Source organism: Pistacia vera, unplaced genomic scaffold, assembly GCF_008641045.1.
Source record: "Pistacia vera cultivar Batoury unplaced genomic scaffold, PisVer_v2 Contig155, whole genome shotgun sequence".
Classification (NCBI taxonomy): domain Eukaryota; kingdom Viridiplantae; phylum Streptophyta; class Magnoliopsida; order Sapindales; family Anacardiaceae; genus Pistacia; species Pistacia vera.
Genome location: NW_022195630.1, coordinates 979,294 through 1,000,666, shown reverse-complemented (window position 1 = coordinate 1,000,666; position 21,373 = coordinate 979,294). Strand labels below are relative to the sequence as shown.

Sequence of the window (21,373 nt, the reverse complement as noted above, 5' to 3'; positions counted from 1 at the left end):
CAATTATTGTGCAAATTTTGCACGTTTCGATAATTTTTTTTTTTATAAAATTTACTGAGCAAATTTTTTTTTTTTTTTTTAATCCTTGTTCATATGATACTTTACAAAAAGATGTGAATGATAGAATTATAAGACATAAATTTGAAGAAGCCAAAAGCAATGAAACAAGAAAGAATAACACTTACCTTTCTACCTTATAATTAATGTTTGAAATTCTCATTGTGGGACGACATTTTTGTCTTTCAATTTGTAATATGATACAACTTTTCCTATTTAAGATACATTATTATAGCATATAATAATGACCCATAATCCTCCATTCACCCACTTTAAATAATCATTTTTTTTTAATGATTTTGGAGATAAGTGCCCCATATCACTAACATTTTTTTTTTTAAACCTGATACCTAGGAAACTAGGTAGGATGATATTTTATTAAGAAAAAGAAAAGTAAATATCCATGTATTAGTAAAATATCCAAAAATCATAAAAAGAATCATAAAAAAAGATGAGATATTATTAAGTTTTCAAGTGTTTTAATAATTTTTCTAAACAATAAATACCCTTTAGATAGGCTTTATATTTTAAAAGGGAGATTTTTTTTTTCTTCTAAAGATGTTTTGATTTTTTTTTTTTTTTAAGAGGTATTTAATCATTTTCGAAAATTACTTGAGCGTTTCAAACTTAACTTTATTTAGTGAGACAGATGAAATTAACCCAAAAAAATAATAAGAATAAGAATAAGAATATTCCTTAGCAATTAGTAGATACTAATTAATTTAGTTGGTTTGATCTCTTAGGATTGTATAAAAGATTTTAGAATCTAATCATTTAAATATATAAACTTAAAAACAAAACAAACAATATCCATTGAGTAATTAGCTATATGTTTTCAATAATGTTGAGGCATTGAATTAGGATTAATAATGGAGTAGCTAAAAAGTTGTGATGATATTATTCTCCAAATCTTTGGTGCACTTAGAAAGAAAATATGCTTCAACCCACATAACGTAATTGATTCTCAAAGCAATTCAAATGGCACTTTCCCACCTCTTGCCATCATTCATCAAGAAACAAGAGAAGAGAAAGAGAATAGGTTGGCTATAATATAAAGATAAAAGATATGAAAATTAAATAAAGAGGTTAAGTGGTCCACTTAGCAAATTAAAAAATGGCTTCTTCATTTTGTGCTAGAATGATAGGAGACTAGAATTTAAGTATGGGAGGCCTAACAGGGTTCAAGTGGGGTCTTGCCCTTTTATTAACAAAGCTTTGTGGGGGTCTCTCTACTTTTTGCTCTATGACCATATTGAACAAGCCAATGGATAAGATTTTTTTACTTTATTTTCTTATATAAGTAACATGAAACCTTGCACTTTTTAAGGTTATAATTGTTCTATTTGATATTGTTTATGTTACATTATTGGATCTTGTACTATTGGTTAATACAAGAGAATTTGGGAAATTATTTCTTATACTATCAAATTGTTAAAATGTTTTGTTTTATTGTGTTTAATTGAACTATATATATATATATATATAAAGAGTTAAAAACAATGAAGTTTTTTTTTTTTTTCTTATGGGAACAAAACAATCTCAAACAATGAAAAGATGATGATAGAAGAGAAAATTACTTTTAAAATGCATTATACGAATATAATAACAACAATAAAAAGAGAAAAATTAATAAAGCAAGACCTTGTTCAATTGAGTCACAAGGAAATCTGAAATATTGATTCATTTTTGTTGCAACAAGCTTAATTAAGTAGCCCACCAAGAATATCATCATCAATTGCCTTCAGTGTGAATTCCACAAAGTTGGTAGCCTACATTATTGTCGTTGCCCTTGTCCCTCTGTTTATTAATTTAACCTCCATGTCAATTTCAGCTTCATTCTGAAATTTTATTTCTGATAACAGACTGATGTGATTCACACTCACTCATAAACGCATAAATTATAACCTCTACATCCCTGTAAATCATTCTATTTCATCATCAAACTACACACATCGCTAAGGCCATTGCACAAAACTTTTTTCTGTTTTCAATTGAGAGATGGTGACGCTAGATGCCTCAATTCTTTTATAAAGAAACAAGAGACAGTTGCAGTGACTTCAAATCTGAAACTGTGACGTAGAAAGCGAGATAGAGATGATAATAACTTCCAAACAACAAACATGAAAAGCGAACCCATTTTGAGATTTAAAGGCAACAATGTTCAAGTGACAATTTTCATTTTCCAAGATCTGAAATGCCCAATAGCAGAAACCAAGTTCCGTAACAAGCTGTCGGTGTAAAAACACAAGAGCTAAGATTCTTGAACACGAGTACAACAAAATGTCATAAATTATGATGGAGAGAGAAAACAGTCCCGGATTGATGCTTAAAGACCCAATCCAACAGTGCGTCCATCTCTCCGTCGAAGTCCAGCTGTGTACTGCTTCTCCAAATCCAGCTGTAGTTCCCTCTGCTTGTCCGCTTGGAGGGGACCGCTGCCATCTTGATTGTTGGGTTTGTGCTCTACCTTCACTTCGCCCTTCACACCCTACAATTGGCCATATGTACCAAGGCAACCTCAGACTCTAAAACGGTGTTAGTAGGTGAATAAACTCTAACTGAGACTAGTCATACAGGAACATGCAACAATAGGTTCTGTTTCGATGTTATCAGAGCAGACAAAACATATTGAAAGCAAGCCTATACAGAAAGACAGAGACATTGATTTGCAGTTGGCATATATAGCAGTCGGAAAAAGATATTTACCATGAGTTTGTTGAACTTCTCTTGTCGATCACGATCACCAAACAATGCAGTGTCCCAGCGATGAACAGACTGCAAAAATTGTTACCAGGTACTTTAATAAGAAAATGTGGACACATAAAAAGAAAAGAAAAAGGAAAAGAAAGAGATTCATAGGAGATAGCACAAAGGATCCAACAAGCCACATATGTAGGTAAGGGAACATACTGGAAATACCTCTTCTGTGGTTGTACTCTTTTTGTTTCCCCACAATAGCTTCTTCTTTTGATCAGTGGACATGTAACCACCCCCAACAAGGTTCTTATTAACTGTATGAAAAAAAAAAGATCCAACTGAGAACAATGTCATGGAGTATCAGTGATATGAATTCATTAAGTTAATGGGAACTACATATAGGGAGACAAGGGCATCGATTTAAGATTTAACCTTTAAGTAATGCTGCACTTACAAATTTAGTATCCCTACTGATGTGAGAGTTTATTTGGCATACTTATATTACTTACCACATCATCATACCATTTATATGTTGTCGACAAACCAGGTGCCACATTACTTAGGATAAAAAGTTAGAATATTTATTTTGTTAAGTGCAATATTACTCATAACCTTTTCATTTCTTTCCCAAGCATTCAATGGCATACGATAATTAGAAATAATAAGCAAGAAAACCCAAAAGTAAAACAATAATATTCAGCAAATATACAAATATTGAGTAAGGATAACATCCTTGGTAGTTGATTTAGGACAGGCTGGCCAGCAATTGTCTAGCAATAATCTACTGGCCCAAGTAGTATATTGACTTGCTAAGGTGTGAAAAAGCAAGTCAGAAGTAATAAGCAAGAAAGCCCAAAAGTATCCCAACATGCTTTGCAAGTTTAAAACTAAACTAAGTTTCATGACCAAGAATTCATTTGGACTTGGAAACACAAAAACACAGTCAGAACACTAGAATTAAATAACTCAATGAAACTGTTCTTCCATGCCTTAGGAAGGAAGAAATGACACCTTGTCCATTTCATACCAACAACAATGGGATATTACTAACAAAATGATCATATTACCAATTACCAAATAAAAATGAATAAATTGCGGAGCAGCACCTATCCGAGCAGTTAGAGAAAAAGAAGCCAGATCAAGAATTAATGACCTAGAGTAAAATACTAATTGCCCTCCATTTCCCTAACTAACAAAAGAAAGACATGAGATTCTAATTCACAAGCCAATGATATCGTAAAACTAAGATATCATGTAAAGCATTTTTCAATAGTATATAACACTAATAATTTCATATGGAGATGGTAACTATATACAGGCATTTCATACCTAATTCAGCAGCTTTCATTGCGGCAACTTTTGCAGCATCTAGACCATTTGTGACAGAGTCACCGTCATCAGCCTGAGAAAGAGCCACATTACCACCAGTTCCCTGAGCTTGCTTTGAATTTGAAGACATCTTTTCGGCAGCTACAGTTGTAGATGACTTTACAATTAATCATACAACAAGATAATGATCAAATGCACATCAAACAATAGAAAGACAGGTAGAGATAATTAGTAATGCATAAACAAAATGATTACCATCTTTCACAAAATCAGCGCCTTTATCCCAGTTCGAAAACTTTGTTTTTTTGGTCAGAGTTTCTTGATTTTCACTTGCAAAATTAGCTTTTTCTCTATAGTACATGTCCTTGTCCCTGTTTGTTTCCTGATCATCATATTTTCTCTTCTCCCCTTTGGCAAGCTTTTGGCCATCCAGTTCCTTCGAGTCACTCTTACACACTTCTTTTAAGCGATGCCCACCATGGTTCCTTCCAGAAGATGAATCGTTTCGATGACCCCTCGATTCTTCATGGGTGACTGCACGATCATTTCTATAGTCTCCCGAACTCCTCCGATAATCTCTTCTTTCATCTCTGCCATCCCTATCCCGCTTATGCCAATCTTTATCTGTCTCTTCAGAATTTAAGCTAGTCTGTCTCCTAGCAGATCCAGTTCTGTCAGATGAGGAATCCTTATCTTTATATTTCTGACGCTCTAAGTATGATGATTCTTTCTCCTTATCCTTGCTTCTATGCCCAGTAACATCATTTCTGTCACGAATAGATATGTCAGCACTACTCAAATAGTCTTTAGACCTACTAAGATCACTTTCTTGTCTTGGATAATCAGAATGAGTACTAGTTCTTGACTCCCAACCAGAACGTGAGGATAACCTCTGATAATTTCTCTCTTCGTCATTTGCATGCTTGTCATGTCTGCCATAATCATTATGCCTAGAGTAACCATGGGAACTCCTGGAGGATTGGCGATCAGAATGTCTATATGAACCACTACCTCTACCATACTGGCTTAGACCAGAATCCCTGTCTAATTCCCTCTCGCCATCCCTCCTCCTTTGTCGATGTTCAGAGGCTTTTGCAGGATCTTCCCTTGAAAAGACTGGGCTAGAGCTCCGGTCATGTTTAGGACTCCCTATATACAAAGAAACATGATACTTACACACAAAATAACCAACGAGAATACTGACAACAAAACAAGCTTCAAACTGCTTTGTGATCCTGGATATATTGTCAGAATATCAGTTCATAAACAATTCTCATTTTCAACCCATAGCATCACCAGCAAAGACCAAGCCAAAGACACTATTATTTCAGCAATAATTGCACTCCAAGATAACCTTAATGAAAAGTAATATATCAATCCAAAGCTGTGTGATTGCAGCAATCTGTATTGAGTTTTTATATCCAAAATACAAGTGACAAACACCAAAGACTTATGTTATTCCTTTATTTTCACTATTAAATGTTGAAAACAAGAATCCCATTTAAATTCACAACACAAAATCCATCTCAACTCCAGCAGATAACGAAATATACGAGAACCTAGCACTGGGTAATTCTACAACCATGCCCACAGAATAGGCCCATGGTCAGCTAAACTTGGTAACAGTTTTTTTCTTCCCACTCCAACTAAAAATAACATCATGCTACCTTCTGCAATTCTCCCACCCGCACATTGTCTAAGTAAAAGCAAAAACATGACCAAGTTATGTACTCGAAAGTGCACTCAGCCACATGCGGAATTTTTTGGGTCAAGAAACTGTTCTACATTAATAATAAATTACTTGTTAACATGCTCGCAGGATACTGACATAAACTCAAATTGTAGTAGATCAAAGACCATGGAAAACTAACCATCAGACGAAGACGACCTGTTAACTGGAGAACGACGCCGATATTTCCTACAACCCGCATCATTTAAGGGCTTGCGAAATGCTCCTTTTGCGTCCGCAGCATCTGGACGTGAAGAAGATTGCATCCTGTAAAAACCCCAGAAGGATAATAAACATATTAAAGCATCACAACTTAATAGCAAATAATCAAAAACACACCCAGAGACCCTAAACGACAAACCCTAACTAAATAACAACAACAATTAGATGCAAAAACAGAAACCCTTAAACCATTGTGCCTTTGGGTTCCTTTATTATTCAAATTTGTACAAAAAATAAATGGCGAAAATGGGGTTAAAAAGGAAAACAAAGAGATTCATAGGAGATAGCACAAAGGATCCAACAAGCCACATATGTAGGTAAGGGAACATACTGGAAATACCTCTTCTGTGGTTGTACTCTTTTTGTTTCCCCACAATAGCTTCTTCTTTTGATCAGTGGACATGTAACCACCCCCAACAAGGTTCTTATTAACTGTATGAAAAAAAAAAAAATCCAACTGAGAACAATGTCATGGAGTATCAGTGATATGAATTCATTAAGTTAATGGGAACTACATATAGGGAGACAAGGGCATCGATTTAAGATTTAACCTTTAAGTAATGCTGCACTTACAAATTTAGTATCCCTACTGATGTGAGAGTTTATTTGGCATACTTATATTACTTACCACATCATCATACCATTTATATGTCGTCGACAAACCAGGTGCCACATTACTTAGGATAAAAAGTTAGAATATTTATTTTGTTAAGTGTAATATTACTCATAACCTTTTCATTTCTTTCCCAAGCATTCAATGGCATACGATAATTAGAAATAATAAGCAAGAAAACCCAAAAGTAAAACAATAATATTCAGCAAATATACAAATATTGAGTAAGGATAACATCCTTGGTAGTTGATTTAGGACAGGCTGGCCAGCAATTGTCTAGCAATAATCTACTGGCCCAAGTAGTATATTGACTTGCTAAGGTGTGAAAAAGCAAGTCAGAAGTAATAAGCAAGAAAGCCCAAAAGTATCCCAACATGCTTTGCAAGTTTAAAACTAAACTAAGTTTCATGACCAAGAATTCATTTGGACTTGGAAACACAAAAACACAGTCAGAACACTAGAATTAAATAACTCAATGAAACTGTTCTTCCATGCCTTAGGAAGGAAGAAATGACACCTTGTCCATTTCATACCAACAACAATGGGATATTACTAACAAAATGATCATATTACCAATTACCAAATAAAAATGAATAAATTGCGGAGCAGCACCTATCCGAGCAGTTAGAGAAAAAGAAGCCAGATCAAGAATTAATGACCTAGAGTAAAATACTAATTGCCCTCCATTTCCCTAACTAACAAAAGAAAGACATGAGATTCTAATTCACAAGCCAATGATATCGTAAAACTAAGATATCATGTAAAGCATTTTTCAATAGTATATAACACTAATAATTTCATATGGAGATGGTAACTATATACAGGCATTTCATACCTAATTCAGCAGCTTTCATTGCGGCAACTTTTGCAGCATCTAGACCATTTGTGACAGAGTCACCGTCATCAGCCTGAGAAAGAGCCACATTACCACCAGTTCCCTGAGCTTGCTTTGAATTTGAAGACATCTTTTCGGCAGCTACAGTTGTAGATGACTTTACAATTAATCATACAACAAGATAATGATCAAATGCACATCAAACAATAGAAAGACAGGTAGAGATAATTAGTAATGCATAAACAAAATGATTACCATCTTTCACAAAATCAGCGCCTTTATCCCAGTTCGAAAACTTTGTTTTTTTGGTCAGAGTTTCTTGATTTTCACTTGCAAAATTAGCTTTTTCTCTATAGTACATGTCCTTGTCCCTGTTTGTTTCCTGATCATCATATTTTCTCTTCTCCCCTTTGGCAAGCTTTTGGCCATCCAGTTCCTTCGAGTCACTCTTACACACTTCTTTTAAGCGATGCCCACCATGGTTCCTTCCAGAAGATGAATCGTTTCGATGACCCCTCGATTCTTCATGGGTGACTGCACGATCATTTCTATAGTCTCCCGAACTCCTCCGATAATCTCTTCTTTCATCTCTGCCATCCCTATCCCGCTTATGCCAATCTTTATCTGTCTCTTCAGAATTTAAGCTAGTCTGTCTCCTAGCAGATCCAGTTCTGTCAGATGAGGAATCCTTATCTTTATATTTCTGACGCTCTAAGTATGATGATTCTTTCTCCTTATCCTTGCTTCTATGCCCAGTAACATCATTTCTGTCACGAATAGATATGTCAGCACTACTCAAATAGTCTTTAGACCTACTAAGATCACTTTCTTGTCTTGGATAATCAGAATGAGTACTAGTTCTTGACTCCCAACCAGAACGTGAGGATAACCTCTGATAATTTCTCTCTTCGTCATTTGCATGCTTGTCATGTCTGCCATAATCATTATGCCTAGAGTAACCATGGGAACTCCTGGAGGATTGGCGATCAGAATGTCTATATGAACCACTACCTCTACCATACTGGCTTAGACCAGAATCCCTGTCTAATTCCCTCTCGCCATCCCTCCTCCTTTGTCGATGTTCAGAGGCTTTTGCAGGATCTTCCCTTGAAAAGACTGGGCTAGAGCTCCGGTCATGTTTAGGACTCCCTATATACAAAGAAACATGATACTTACACACAAAATAACCAACGAGAATACTGACAACAAAACAAGCTTCAAACTGCTTTGTGATCCTGGATATATTGTCAGAATATCAGTTCATAAACAATTCTCATTTTCAACCCATAGCATCACCAGCAAAGACCAAGCCAAAGACACTATTATTTCAGCAATAATTGCACTCCAAGATAACCTTAATGAAAAGTAATATATCAATCCAAAGCTGTGTGATTGCAGCAATCTGTATTGAGTTTTTATATCCAAAATACAAGTGACAAACACCAAAGACTTATGTTATTCCTTTATTTTCACTATTAAATGTTGAAAACAAGAATCCCATTTAAATTCACAACACAAAATCCATCTCAACTCCAGCAGATAACGAAATATACGAGAACCTAGCACTGGGTAATTCTACAACCATGCCCACAGAATAGGCCCATGGTCAGCTAAACTTGGTAACAGTTTTTTTCTTCCCACTCCAACTAAAAATAACATCATGCTACCTTCTGCAATTCTCCCACCCGCACATTGTCTAAGTAAAAGCAAAAACATGACCAAGTTATGTACTCGAAAGTGCACTCAGCCACATGCGGAATTTTTTGGGTCAAGAAACTGTTCTACATTAATAATAAATTACTTGTTAACATGCTCGCAGGATACTGACATAAACTCAAATTGTAGTAGATCAAAGACCATGGAAAACTAACCATCAGACGAAGACGACCTGTTAACTGGAGAACGACGCCGATATTTCCTACAACCCGCATCATTTAAGGGCTTGCGAAATGCTCCTTTTGCATTCGCAGCATCTGGAGGTGAAGAAGATTGCATCCTGTAAAAACCCCAGAAGGATAATAAACATATTAAAGCATCACAACTTAATAGCAAATAATAAAAAACACACCCAGAGACGCTAAACGACAAACCCTAACTAAATAACAACAACATTTAGATGCAAAAACAGAAACCCTTAAACCATTGTGCCTTTGGGTTCCTTTATTATTCAAATTTGTACAAAAAATAAATGGCGAAAATGGGGTTTAAAAAAAAAAAAAAAAAAAAGCCTACTGTAATAAGAACACTTGATAACGTAATATTGATGAGATTGTAATAAAAGTAGTGTGAGAAAATGAATTAAAAAGAACCTGAAAAAGGTATATGGGGCTCAATTGAAGAAAAATTGGTTCATTTAGTGAGTAAAATTGATGGGTTGATGATATTTAGGTTTAGGGTTTGTTTGAATTTGATTTAGGGCTTTAAAATTAAGCTACAAAGAGGTGGGAGTTGAAATCGGAGAAGCTCAAACACACTGTGGATTCTCTACGTGTTGAGTGTTCATTTGCTTTTTAATAAGAATATAACAAAACTGGGGAATAAATATCTCCATTACCATTGCTACTTTTTTATATTTTGTTTGTTCCATAATACCCCTTTATTGCAGTAGATATTTTTTCAAAATCTTTCTCAAAATTTTATCCTTAATAGTACATAGAGGTGGGAATTAGGCCTGGCCCAAAGGACTCGGCCCAAAAACCCGGTCTTAGGACCAAACCAGACCCAAGGGTAGGAGGGATTGGGCCAGGCCCAAGCCGGTTCCTCCTCCAAAGCCCGAGCCCAAACCCTCTCCCCATTTCATTAAACCTTCGTAAAATATCTAAAACCTCCTATTTAAAAATTGACACTAAATATGGGGGTTATAAATAATTTTACAAAAAATATAAAAATAAATAAATAAGACCCATCTGGGCCTTAAGAAATCTCATAGCCCAAGACGGACTGGTCCCAATTTGAGAGGGCCCTTGCCCACCTCTCAATTATACATCTTTCATTCTCTCATATTTTTCAATTGAGTTAACTACTTTTTATCACACAAATTTAACGACATTTTTTTATCCATTGACTTTTAAAATACTATTTTATTACCCAAATTTATATTCTGTCGTCGGTCCAAACTGTTAGGGTTTTTGAAGAGGGAGGTCGATGAGTCTTTTAGTGGTAGAAAACTGGATTTTGGTGGTTAAGATTGATCAGAATTTAATTAGGGAGGGGTAGTTATGCAAATCCTAATCACTCAATTGCCGACAATTGACAGAGTTGGCAGATGTAAAGTTAAAAGGGTTTTAGTGAGTAATAATCAAATAAAAGAATAGTGATGGTGTGAAATCGTAACGATGTCGAAATAAAAAACAGAATATAAATTTGAGTAGTAAAATAATATTTTAAAAGTATGTGGGTGAAAAAGTGTTATTAAGTCATTGTTTGGGTTGTAAAAGTCCTTTACTCTTTTCAATCTCAATTGATATTTAATTTATCACAAGAATGTAAATGATAATGGTGATGGTTGATTGCTAATGATACAATAGATTGACTTTGTAAAACTATTATTACTCATAGCTTAAAATAAGGAATAATTAATTACATAAGGGTGAAGATATTGTAATTAACACACTAAACCACAAAAATTTGTAGCCAATCTACCCTATTGAGCCTTTCATATAATACAAGAATCCCCTCTTTTCTTTCTCAGCTACATAAACAGATAATTACAGCAAAAGTAGAGCACTGCTGTTATGTGGTAGAATTAGCATCTCTCCGGCCTTTTACAAGTTCAATAAACTCTTCCAAATCCATTACTTTCACATTACATCCATCTTTAACCGCGGCAACCAGCACAACTGTTGCAACCCCAGTAACAATACCTGCACCATAATTGGGCATAATAAGTAACGTTTCACCCAGAGACAAAATTAGAATTGCATCGAGTTTTATGGTGAAAGAAACAGTAAAAAGGACTGATGATATTAGAAACTTTCTGGAATAACTCTTCCTTTTTTTTTTTTCTTTTTTTTTTTTTCCTATCAGGTGGATATATATAGAAAATACGATGGTCCAAGAATTTGTCACCCTGTATCATGTCATGAAAAAATCCATACATAGAATAATTAAAGCTTGGGCTAAAAAGTTATGATATATGGGTAGCAGTGATGTATGTCTAGAAAATGAAAATAGGCTGAATACTAGAAATGGCATGCTCCAAGAAAATAATAGAAGGCTCAAGTTTCAAGTCCTTTTCTTACCATTATCAACCACTCCAGGTATCATGTTTAAATTCTTTCAAGCTTAAAAGGGTTCTGTATCCCGTTTGGAAAGCTGATAAAAAAATATGAGCAGTTGAGTTATACAGTCATAAGGATTGAAACTACAAGAACCTTTCGAAAACCTATTTCCACTAAAATAATACGAGGGAAAATCAAACACATGAGAACATACATAGTGTAAAGTATGCTATGTTATTTATGTCCAAGGGAAAGAAATTTGAGCTGAGTGGAGGTGTGTGAGTGTGTGGGAGGGGAAGAGCCGGGAGTTTCAAGTAGTGAGAAAACAGTCCTCATTCAAGAAGATGACGAAAGAAGAAGAGTCACAAAGGGGATAGGAGATCTAGCTCCACAATTCAAACAAATCTGTGAGTCATTCTTAAGTTCTGCACCTAATTTTCCTTAGAGAAGAGAAAGACGATTAAAAAGCAACTACCACACATCTACCACCACATTACCAAGATCTGTGATCACAGGACCATCCTTCATCACAGCAGATCAAATTTCAGGAACTGAAACAACATTACAGGAAATGCCATTTTAGGTAAATAACCTTGGGGAACACCTAGATAAAGGGCTAATATTCTCTGTTAACATTCATTTCACGTCAAGTGCTGAAATGAACTCCATGGCTATAACAACACAGGAAATTAGAAAGGAAAATCTTGTCACTACAATTTGTCCCCAATACATTGAGGGATTAAAGGATAGTCCTAGAAAAACCACGATATATTAATAAAAGAGAAACAATCGCATACTTTTAAAACATAATTAAGAATGCATCACTTTATATGAAATTCAATCAGTGATTTCAACAATAACCTCCACAAGAGCAACATGCCTCCTCAAAACAGGTGACAAAACAATGAGAGAAATTCAACCTGAAATGTCATTAGTCAGCATTCTGAAAACGATAGTATCATATCCACAGAAATCACCATTGGAACACAAAATGGAGAAAAATTTACATGAGACAGTTCACCACATCATTATGCTTATGTGGTGGGACTGTCCAATAAAATAGGCAATAAAAAAAAAAAATTATCCCTAACCTCCCTTGTGGCGGATGACAAGCATTTTAACCACTAGAGGTAACTATATCCAAGAGTCTTGTGTTCAAGTCTCAGGAGAGACACTACCACAATTGTGCAATTATCTTGGTCCATTGGGCTTGTTGGGTATCCGTGGCCTGAGAATTAGGCGGGCTCAGTTGGAAATTGTGCCTAGATACCTCAGTTATTATAAAAAAAATAAATTTAAACCTACTATTAAATCACTAAACAGTTCTCTATGTTTAGGCTTTTAGCAGCTAAAAGAAAATTTTGAACCATCACTACTTTCCTCTTTCATCTCTATCATGCTGTATCTGCCTAAAGCCACCATTCTCCTCAAAGTTGCTGTTGTCATCAAGCGATCGGGCATCCACAACTCCTAAGTGTTTTCTAACCAAAAAAATGGGAGCTGCTAAACGATTATTTTGTTTCTATATAGGAACATAAAGATTTGATTTGTATGTGTTCTTCCATTCCTTAGTAATTCTGCCATAACAGAGAATAAATGTCATGACTAAAACACTTTTTCCAAGCATCACTTTATTTGGATTTTCCAGCCTGTATAATTGAGGTCTTTGGATCTATTTACTTTAATTGAATACTAAACCTGTTTCAGATTAGAGATGAAAGGCGATCTCTTGTACTGTAGTCTTCATTGGATGAGTAAAATTTGCAGAAACTGCAGCTATCAAGTTTCTTAGTGCACAGGTACACTATTGCTATCGGTGCCTATTGGCGATTTCTCTATCTGTGACCTACCAGTGACTAAAGGAAAATAAAATTTAAAGGTTTGAATTTCAAGCTTGAACAAGAAAAAAGTGAAGGATAAAACATTAGGAATTCAGGCTGCTGGAAGATGGCAAGCTGAATGGAGAACTGCAACACAGGCAGAGAATCGATTTAAGATTTTTGTTTAGCGGCTAATGCCTAAAACATAGGAAAGTTCTTGAAATCTATTAAGTTTAACGTTTAAAAATTTTATGCCAAGTATCGACACTTGGCAATATTTTATTGGACAGTCCCACTACAACAACATGATGATGTGGTGTGAGAATCCCAATAAGTTTTTCTCCTCAAAGTGATGCAAATGATTATACTTCTCGTTGATTTTTTCAGTCCACAATGACTCTCTTGTATTATTGTGCAATTGAATTTGTGCTCTCTATGCTTCTAAAAGAATAAATATGGAAAGAGGTCTCCAGTAAATACTTCCAGAATGTACTGAAGAGAGGATTGGTTCAAATTATAGTACCATTCTTTAACCGTGAACTTGAAAGATAATACCTAATTCTCCTTATTTCTACATGCAAGCTATTCATACCAGATATGGTACAATGTTGTTTTGAGGGGCTAAGTACTCGCAATAACTTATGAGTCATTATTAAATGGAAGGTAAAAAATGTAGTACATGTACTACTAAAATGTCAAAGGTGATAGCAATAGACACCATGGAGAACTCAGTAACAAAAGCAAGCAGAAATTATTGATTGGCAATAAGGAATACGGACTGAGCCGCAACTGGAATGCTGCTACCAAGACGATGAACAACCTTTGTATCTTCAGCCAATATCATACGATACAACACGCGAAGGCGGGTGTATAAGAAGCGTGGGAAGGAGCACCAGGGGATCAATAATATTAAAACAAGCAACTAAAGTGTGAATTGAAGGTGTGGGACAGTGGCGAAAGATTACTAGAAGAAGGGTAAATTCTGTTAGTAGAAGAAATGAATAAAAGGAGACAGAAGAAAGGAAATAGGCATCGAGAAAGAAGTGAGGAAAAGGGGAGGTAGCTGGCCCTCGAAGTCCAGCAATCAGTTTCTATTACGTTCTAGCTTGGTTTCTCTTATTTTCAAGTGAGTTAATTAAACCCAGTAGTTCTTATTTGAGAGATGGTTAGAGTGGTGTAAACAGAATTATCAATGAAATACTTCTCTTATGTTAGTCTGGAACTCTAGAGGTTGCTATAAATTGTTGTTTGTTTCGGTTATGAGCTATTGATGTGTGAGTGATGAGAAATCTGGGTAGGTTCGCAACAAATTGGTATCAGAGCAGGTGTGCGGGGGTTATGGTAACAACAAGAAGGAATCTAGGCTGAAAATGTGAACGAGAGGTAACGAAATTGGGCGTGGATAGGGACAATTCGTGAATGCATGGTAGAGATACAGAGTTGGATGAGGAGAAAGGATAAGAAGAAGTGGGGCGTGAGGAACAAAATTCATCTAGAAACGTGAGAAATCAGGAAAGGGAGAATCAAAACAGAGTAAGTGGATCAGGGAGTTTGGGACAGAGTCAAGTGAGTTGGAGGAGAAGAAAACGGAATTACCCATTTCATGGGTGAAGTCCTACGGTGGATCTTTAGAATTGAAAGGTATTTTTCTCTGAATGGAATTCCTGATGATGGAAAATTAACAGCGGCGGCAGTGTGCATGGAAGGGGAAGCCATTAACTGGTATCAGTGGATGGAAGTCAGAGCACCTGTAACCCGTGGCCATCATTAAACTTGCTTTAATTCAGAGATTCAGCGGATCTCAAGAGAGGAACCTATGAAACTCTAATGGCCCTAAAGCAAAACAGTACAGTCGCTGATTACAGAAGAAGATTCGAAGCTGTAGCTGCTTTGTTGGTGGAAGAGAAGGAAGAGATCCTGAACGCTGCGTTTCTGAATGGGTTAAAGGCAGAAATTGGGCTGAGCTGAGGTTGATCCAGCCATTTCTCTTTCCAAACAATAGAAAGAGCCCACAGAGTAGAGGAACGTAACTGGGCTTTAGAAGAACTGAAGACAGGTCCAGCAAGAGCCAATAGTGGAATGGATGGGCCAGGATTAAATGTCGGGTCAAACCATTTGGGATCCAAGAGTTTTAACCGATATCCACCACCGACCCGGAGATTCAATTAAAGCCCCAAATTTGAATGTCCCTAAAATCGAACTCCTTTCAAATTCTTCCTCAAATTCATTCTCCAATTTCTCAAATCCTGGGCGAAGAAACGCAGAAGGTACTGTCGTGGGTTTATCCATGAATTCCTCTCTCGCGAATACACTTCTACAAACTTCAGTACTTCGACAGAAACCATCCACCGCGACGGGAATTTCCCTTTTGAAAGATGACGGAGGCCGAAATACAGAGGAAAAGAGAAAAAGGGTTGTGTTTCAAGTGTGATGGGAAGTATTTCTTTGGCCATAAGTGTGGTGAGAAGCAATTTCAAGTAATCCTCGTGGATGAGGAAGAAGAAGAATGGATCCAGGGGACATGGAAACCAGTGAAGGAACGACGACAGAACAAACCCAAGGTAATGTTGAACTTTCCCTTAGCTCGGTTGTGGGAATCAATGGCCCAAAAACGATGAAGTTGAAGGGCAGTATTATGGGTCAGGAGGTTATTATCTTGATTGACAGTGGGGCTTCCCACAATTTCATTAGCCGAGAGTTGTGAGAAGCTGGGTATTGCTGTAGAAAGAACACAGGCGTTTGGAGTGAGAGTTGGTGATGGATATAAAGTCCGATGTGAGGGGAGTGTAAAGCAGTAGTTTGGGAGTCCAGAGGGTACAAATAACTCAAGATTTTTTTCCCTTTGAAATGAGTAGTGCAGATGTAGTGTTAGGCATGGCTTGGCTTGAAACATTAGGGGAAACCACAATGAATTGGAGGAGCAGCAGGTGATGAAATTTAAATAGGTAAGGAAACGGTGACAATTGTAGGGGATCCTGCACTTAGCAAAACAAGTTTCCTTGAAAGCCATGATCAACGTTGAGAAATGAGGGAAATGGTTACATGGTTGAATTTGGGCAGCTGCAAAACAGTCAGACGAAGAGATCAATGTCAGTAGTATAGCTGTTTCCAGTGTTAGAAACTTTCAGATCCGTATTTGAGCCTCTACCAGATTACCCTCTAGCAGACCCCAAGACATGCAATAGGTTACTGCCAGATGCCCAACCCCCAAACTTAGGCCTTATAGATATCCGTTTTACCAGAGAAAACGAAATTGAGAAAATCATTGGGGAGATGTTAGCCTCAGGACTTATTAAGCTCTATTAGTCCTTTTCCAGTCCAGTGTTGTTGGTTAAGAAAAAAGAGGGTGTTGGAGATTTTGTGTAGACTATAGGGCACTCAATAAGTGACCATTCCGACCGATTTCCCATTCCAGCCATGATGAACTGTTCGATGAACTTGGGGGAGCTGAGGTATTTTCCAAGTGGACTTAAAGTCTGGTTACCATCAAATCAGAGTGCGCTCTGAAGACACGCACAAGATGGCTTTTCGCACTCATGAAGGGCATTACGAATTCTGTTATGCCTTTCGGATTGACCAACGCCCATACATTTCAAGCTTTGATGAACGAGGTATTCAGGTCTTATCTTCGGAAATTTATTCTGGTTTTTTTGATGATATTCTTGTGTACAGCCAGTCAATGGAAGGAACACATGCGCACCTCAGTCTCACATTTCAGAAGCTACAGGAACACCAATTAGTGGCCAACCAAAAAAAATGTTCTTCGGGCAACCCAATTAGAAATTTGGGCCAGTTATTTCAGCAAACGGATGGCTGTGGATCCCTCTAAAATTGAGAGTATCGTCGACTGGCCCCGTCCAAAGATATTAAAACACTCAGAGGGTTCCTTGGACGACCGGATACTACAGACGGTTTGTCAAAGGGTACGGTAAAATCGCACTTCCCTTGACTAACCTGTTGAAAAAGGAGCTTTGTGGGGTGAGCAACCGCAGGCCGCATTTGAAGCTCTAAAATCTGCCCTGACCAGTGTACCAGGGCTACGCATGCGGATTTTTCTAAACAGTTGTTATGAAACGGACGCACAGGATGTGGGTTGGGAGCTGTCTAATGCAGGAAGGTAGGCCTCTTGCATTTCTTAGTAAAGGACTGTCAGCCAATTCGAAACTCAAATCAGTTTATGAAAGAGATTGATGGCTATTGTATTAGCAGTACAGAAGTGGGACATTATTTGTTAGGCCGACGCTTCCTTATCAGAAGATCAGAAAAGCCTCCATTTCCTTACTGAACAGAGGTTGCTAAATGAAGACCAACAGAAATGGGGTGTTAAAACTGCTCGGGTTACAGTTTGAAATACAGTATCAGCCCGGGCCAGAGAACAAAGCTGCTGATGCCTTTCCAGGCGGCCAAAGAGTGTGGAAATTAAAGCCATCTCAATGGGTTTTTTCGGAGGGTTGGGGAATTGGAAGAGACCACAAAAAGATGACAAGTTGCGTTAGCTCACCCAGCAACTTGTGGTCGACCCTCATTGCCATCCTCTTCAAGCTAATGGGTAGACGTTATGTATCATAACAGGTTAGTTGTTCCGAAACAAGGCCCCCATATTCAAAAACTTTTGCATGAATCCATCATCCCCGATTGAGGTCACTCTGGATTTTTCAGAACTTACAAAAGGCTGATGAATGTGTTTTATTGGGATGGAATGAAGAGGGATACCAGAAGTTGTGAACTCCTGCAGGTGTGTCAACAGAAAATATGAAGCACTGCGGCCAGTCGGATTGTTACAGCCTCTCCCTATTCCCGTTCAGGTTGGAAGAACATTTCTATGGACTTATAGTGGGACTCCAAAAGTGCACAATGTGGATACTATCCTGTGTGTGGTCGAAAGACTCACTAAATACAGTCATTTCTCACCACTCAAAACACCCTTTTACAGCAAAGGAAGTGGCAGCAGCCTCATTAAAGATATAGTTAAGCTTCATGGGTTTCCAGAACGAATGTGTCGGATCGCGATTGGGTGTTTTGAGCCATTTGGGGGGAATTGTTCAAGCAGGCTGGAACTAAACTTCATATGAGCTCGGCTTTCATCGCAAACGGATGGGCAAACGGAGGTTGTTAATAGGTGTTTAGAAACTTATCTCCGCTGTTTTGTAGGAATCAGCCTCGGCAGTGGCCTCACTGGATTCCTGGGGCAGAATTCTGGTTCAACACTACCTATAGTAGCTCCACGGGCATGAGCCTTTTAAAGCATTATATGGACGAGATCCTCCAGCATTGCTGAAATACACAGACCAAACTCTCGGTGGATGAAGTTAATCAACAAATGAGACCGCAACAGCATTTTACTTGAGCTAAGGAGAACTGCACAAAGCTCAAAACCGCATGACAACTTCTGCCAATGCAAAGAGAAGGGATGTCCAGTTTGAAGTGGGTGAATCTGCCTACCTGAAGCTACAGCCACCGTCTGAAATCTCTAGCTTGCCGCAGTAAATGAAAAGCTAAGTCCCAGGTTTATGGCCCCTACCAAGTCCTTGAGAAAATTGGTTCAGCCGTTTACAGGTTAGACCTACCAGAAACTGCCCGTATCCATAATGTATTCATGTGTCTCAACTCAAAAAGGTCAATTTTCCATCACCACATATTCAGCCTCTTCGGATTCACTGAATGAGGATTTGGTCTTAGTGGTCATCCAGAGGAAGTGCTCAAGCTCCGCAGGTAATCAATGGGGACAGGGAGGTTCTTGTAAGTGGACAAGGGTTACCCCACCATGAGAACACTTGGAGGAATATGACACCTGAATTTGCAATTTCTTCATTCACCTTGAGGACAAGGTGGCTCTCTTCGGGAGGTATTGATACAAACACGCGAAGTGCGGGTGTATAAGAAGCGTGGGAAGGAGCACCAGGGGATCAATAATATTAAAACAAGCAACTAAAGTGTGAATTGAAGGTAGTGGGACAGGTGGCGAAAGATTACTGGAAGAAGGGTAAATTCTGTTAGTAGAAGAAATGAATAAAAGGAGCAGCAGAAAGGGAAATAGGCATCGAGAAAGAAGTGAGGAAAAGGGGAGATAGCTGGCCCTCGAAGTCCAGCATATCAGTTTCTATTACGTTCTAGCTTGGTTTCTCTTATTTTCAGTGTAGTTAATTAAACCCAGTAGTTCTTATTTGAGAGATGGTCTAGAGTGGTGTAAACAGAATTATCAATGAAATACTTCTCTTATGTTAGTCTGGAACTCTAGAGGTTGCTATAAGTTGTTGTTTGTTTCGGTTATGAGCTATTGTATGTGTGAGTGATTGAGAAATCTGGGTAGGTTCGCAACACATACACGCCTTTGCCATGGAATAAACCACCTGTGTTTTTAATAACAGAACACTTAGCACAGTAGAATTAAATTGAAATATTCAATTGATTATTTTTCATTAATTCAGTGCAAATTCCGATGCCACATAGCAAGAAGTAGCCCCTAAGCATAAGCTCACAAAATCCTTACCAATAGCAAAATTGTATCCTAGCTCTCTAACTTATGCACCTTAGGACTTCATCAGGAACACATTTTTTATTTTAACATCTAATTGCGCATTTCTTCTTTCTGTAACATAATAGAGCAGTTTGACCGAAATATTCATCAAATACCCAAACTGCAAACTATGAACTTATCGAATTATATAATTAGCATCATTGTTATGCAATTCATGCAGTTTAGCAACATTAATGATAACAGTAAGACCAAGTGAAAGATTAGGTTGCTTCTTGAGCTTCTTAAAGAATTTAAATTATTAACTAACTTAGCAGATGAGATGGTATATTATGTATTCAACAGTTCTAGCGTCTCAAACTTATATTTTATACTTGACAAGAGTTAAAGAATCTAGCTTGAAAGCAATGCCATTGGGAAAATGACCTGATCAAGAAAAAGAAAGGGGCAATACATATTCTGTGAACTAAGAAGAACTGCCAGCCGCTAGCATATGCGAATGAACAGAGTGCAGCAGCACAGACCAGTTAAAACTTGGATTATCAAATACAAATGAGAAAATCAGCAGTTACAAAGTGCTTCAAATAGAACTTGAAATGCTGGGAACTTTCTACAAACAGCAGGCCCTCGTCATCAGGCAAATGACGGAACTGGTTTATTGATTAGAATAGTATTACAAAGAAAATATACTATCAAATGAAAATTTTCATTCAGTTACTTACCTTTTGCACAGTATGAACAGCTCCCCTGCACTGCCAAATAAAGGATGATAGTAAATACATTAAGTATATCAAGAGGTCAGGATTCAATTTCAGAAAGTCAAACATGACAAGAGACATGAAGAATTAAAACCTTCAATAAGTTTTTATTGAAGTTCACTTCATCTACCTCATCAAATACGATGTGAATGTCATTAGTGTCATTCAAATCAACCTAAAGTAAAGGCATCAAAAATGCCATAGCGATGAAACATAATCCCAATAAATGCAAAATATTTTTTCATAGATAAAATAAAATATGGTCCCCAAAAGAACCTGAACCTTACAGTTCTCATGCCAAACTGTCTAGCCATCAAACGAGACTGGTCGTTTGCTCCTACAGTAACAATATCCTTCAACTGCAAGATAATTTAAGAAGGCAAACAAAACCTCAAACAACTAAATCATATTTAACAATATTAAACTATGAAGAAGTGCCAGCAGCTAGCATATGCAAATGAACAGAGTGTAGCAACAGAGACCAGCTAAGACTTGAATTATAAAATACAAACGAGAAAATCAGCAGTTACAAAGTGCTTCAAATAGAACTTGAAATGCTAGGAACTTTCTACAAACAGCAGGCTCTCGTCAACAAGCAAATGACGGAACTGGTTTATT

General features: G+C 37.2%; 1 protein-coding gene and 1 long non-coding RNA gene across 5 annotated transcripts; both read right to left on the bottom strand.

The window, feature by feature from the left end:
- Positions 1–1,852: 1,852 nt before the first annotated feature.
- On the bottom strand, positions 1,853–10,020 carry LOC116124683 (arginine/serine-rich coiled-coil protein 2). Of its 4 annotated transcripts, none has more exons than XM_031410417.1 (7): positions 9,792–10,020; positions 9,354–9,478; positions 7,738–8,631; positions 7,483–7,623; positions 6,366–6,466; positions 2,764–2,832; positions 1,853–2,582 (listed from the first exon to the last, which is right to left on the bottom strand). In XM_031410417.1, exons 2-7 carry the CDS (start codon positions 9,475–9,477, stop codon positions 2,115–2,117), a joined length of 1,797 nt encoding a protein of 598 aa, XP_031266277.1. In that variant the 5' UTR covers position 9,478; positions 9,792–10,020; the 3' UTR covers positions 1,853–2,114. The 4 variants fall into 4 exon arrangements, with proteins under 4 accessions (XP_031266277.1, XP_031266278.1, XP_031266279.1 ...); XM_031410418.1 differs by having other exon boundaries at positions 6,375–6,466; positions 9,792–10,019; XM_031410419.1 differs by having other exon boundaries at positions 2,247–2,545; positions 9,792–10,016.
- Positions 10,021–19,842: 9,822 nt separating this feature from the next.
- LOC116124671 lies at positions 19,843–20,979 on the bottom strand. The gene is made up of 3 exons (XR_004127240.1): positions 20,850–20,979; positions 20,720–20,749; positions 19,843–19,872 (listed from the first exon to the last, which is right to left on the bottom strand). It is a non-coding gene; the product is annotated as an uncharacterized LOC116124671 (long non-coding RNA).
- Between the last annotated feature and the right edge of the window lie 394 nt (positions 20,980–21,373).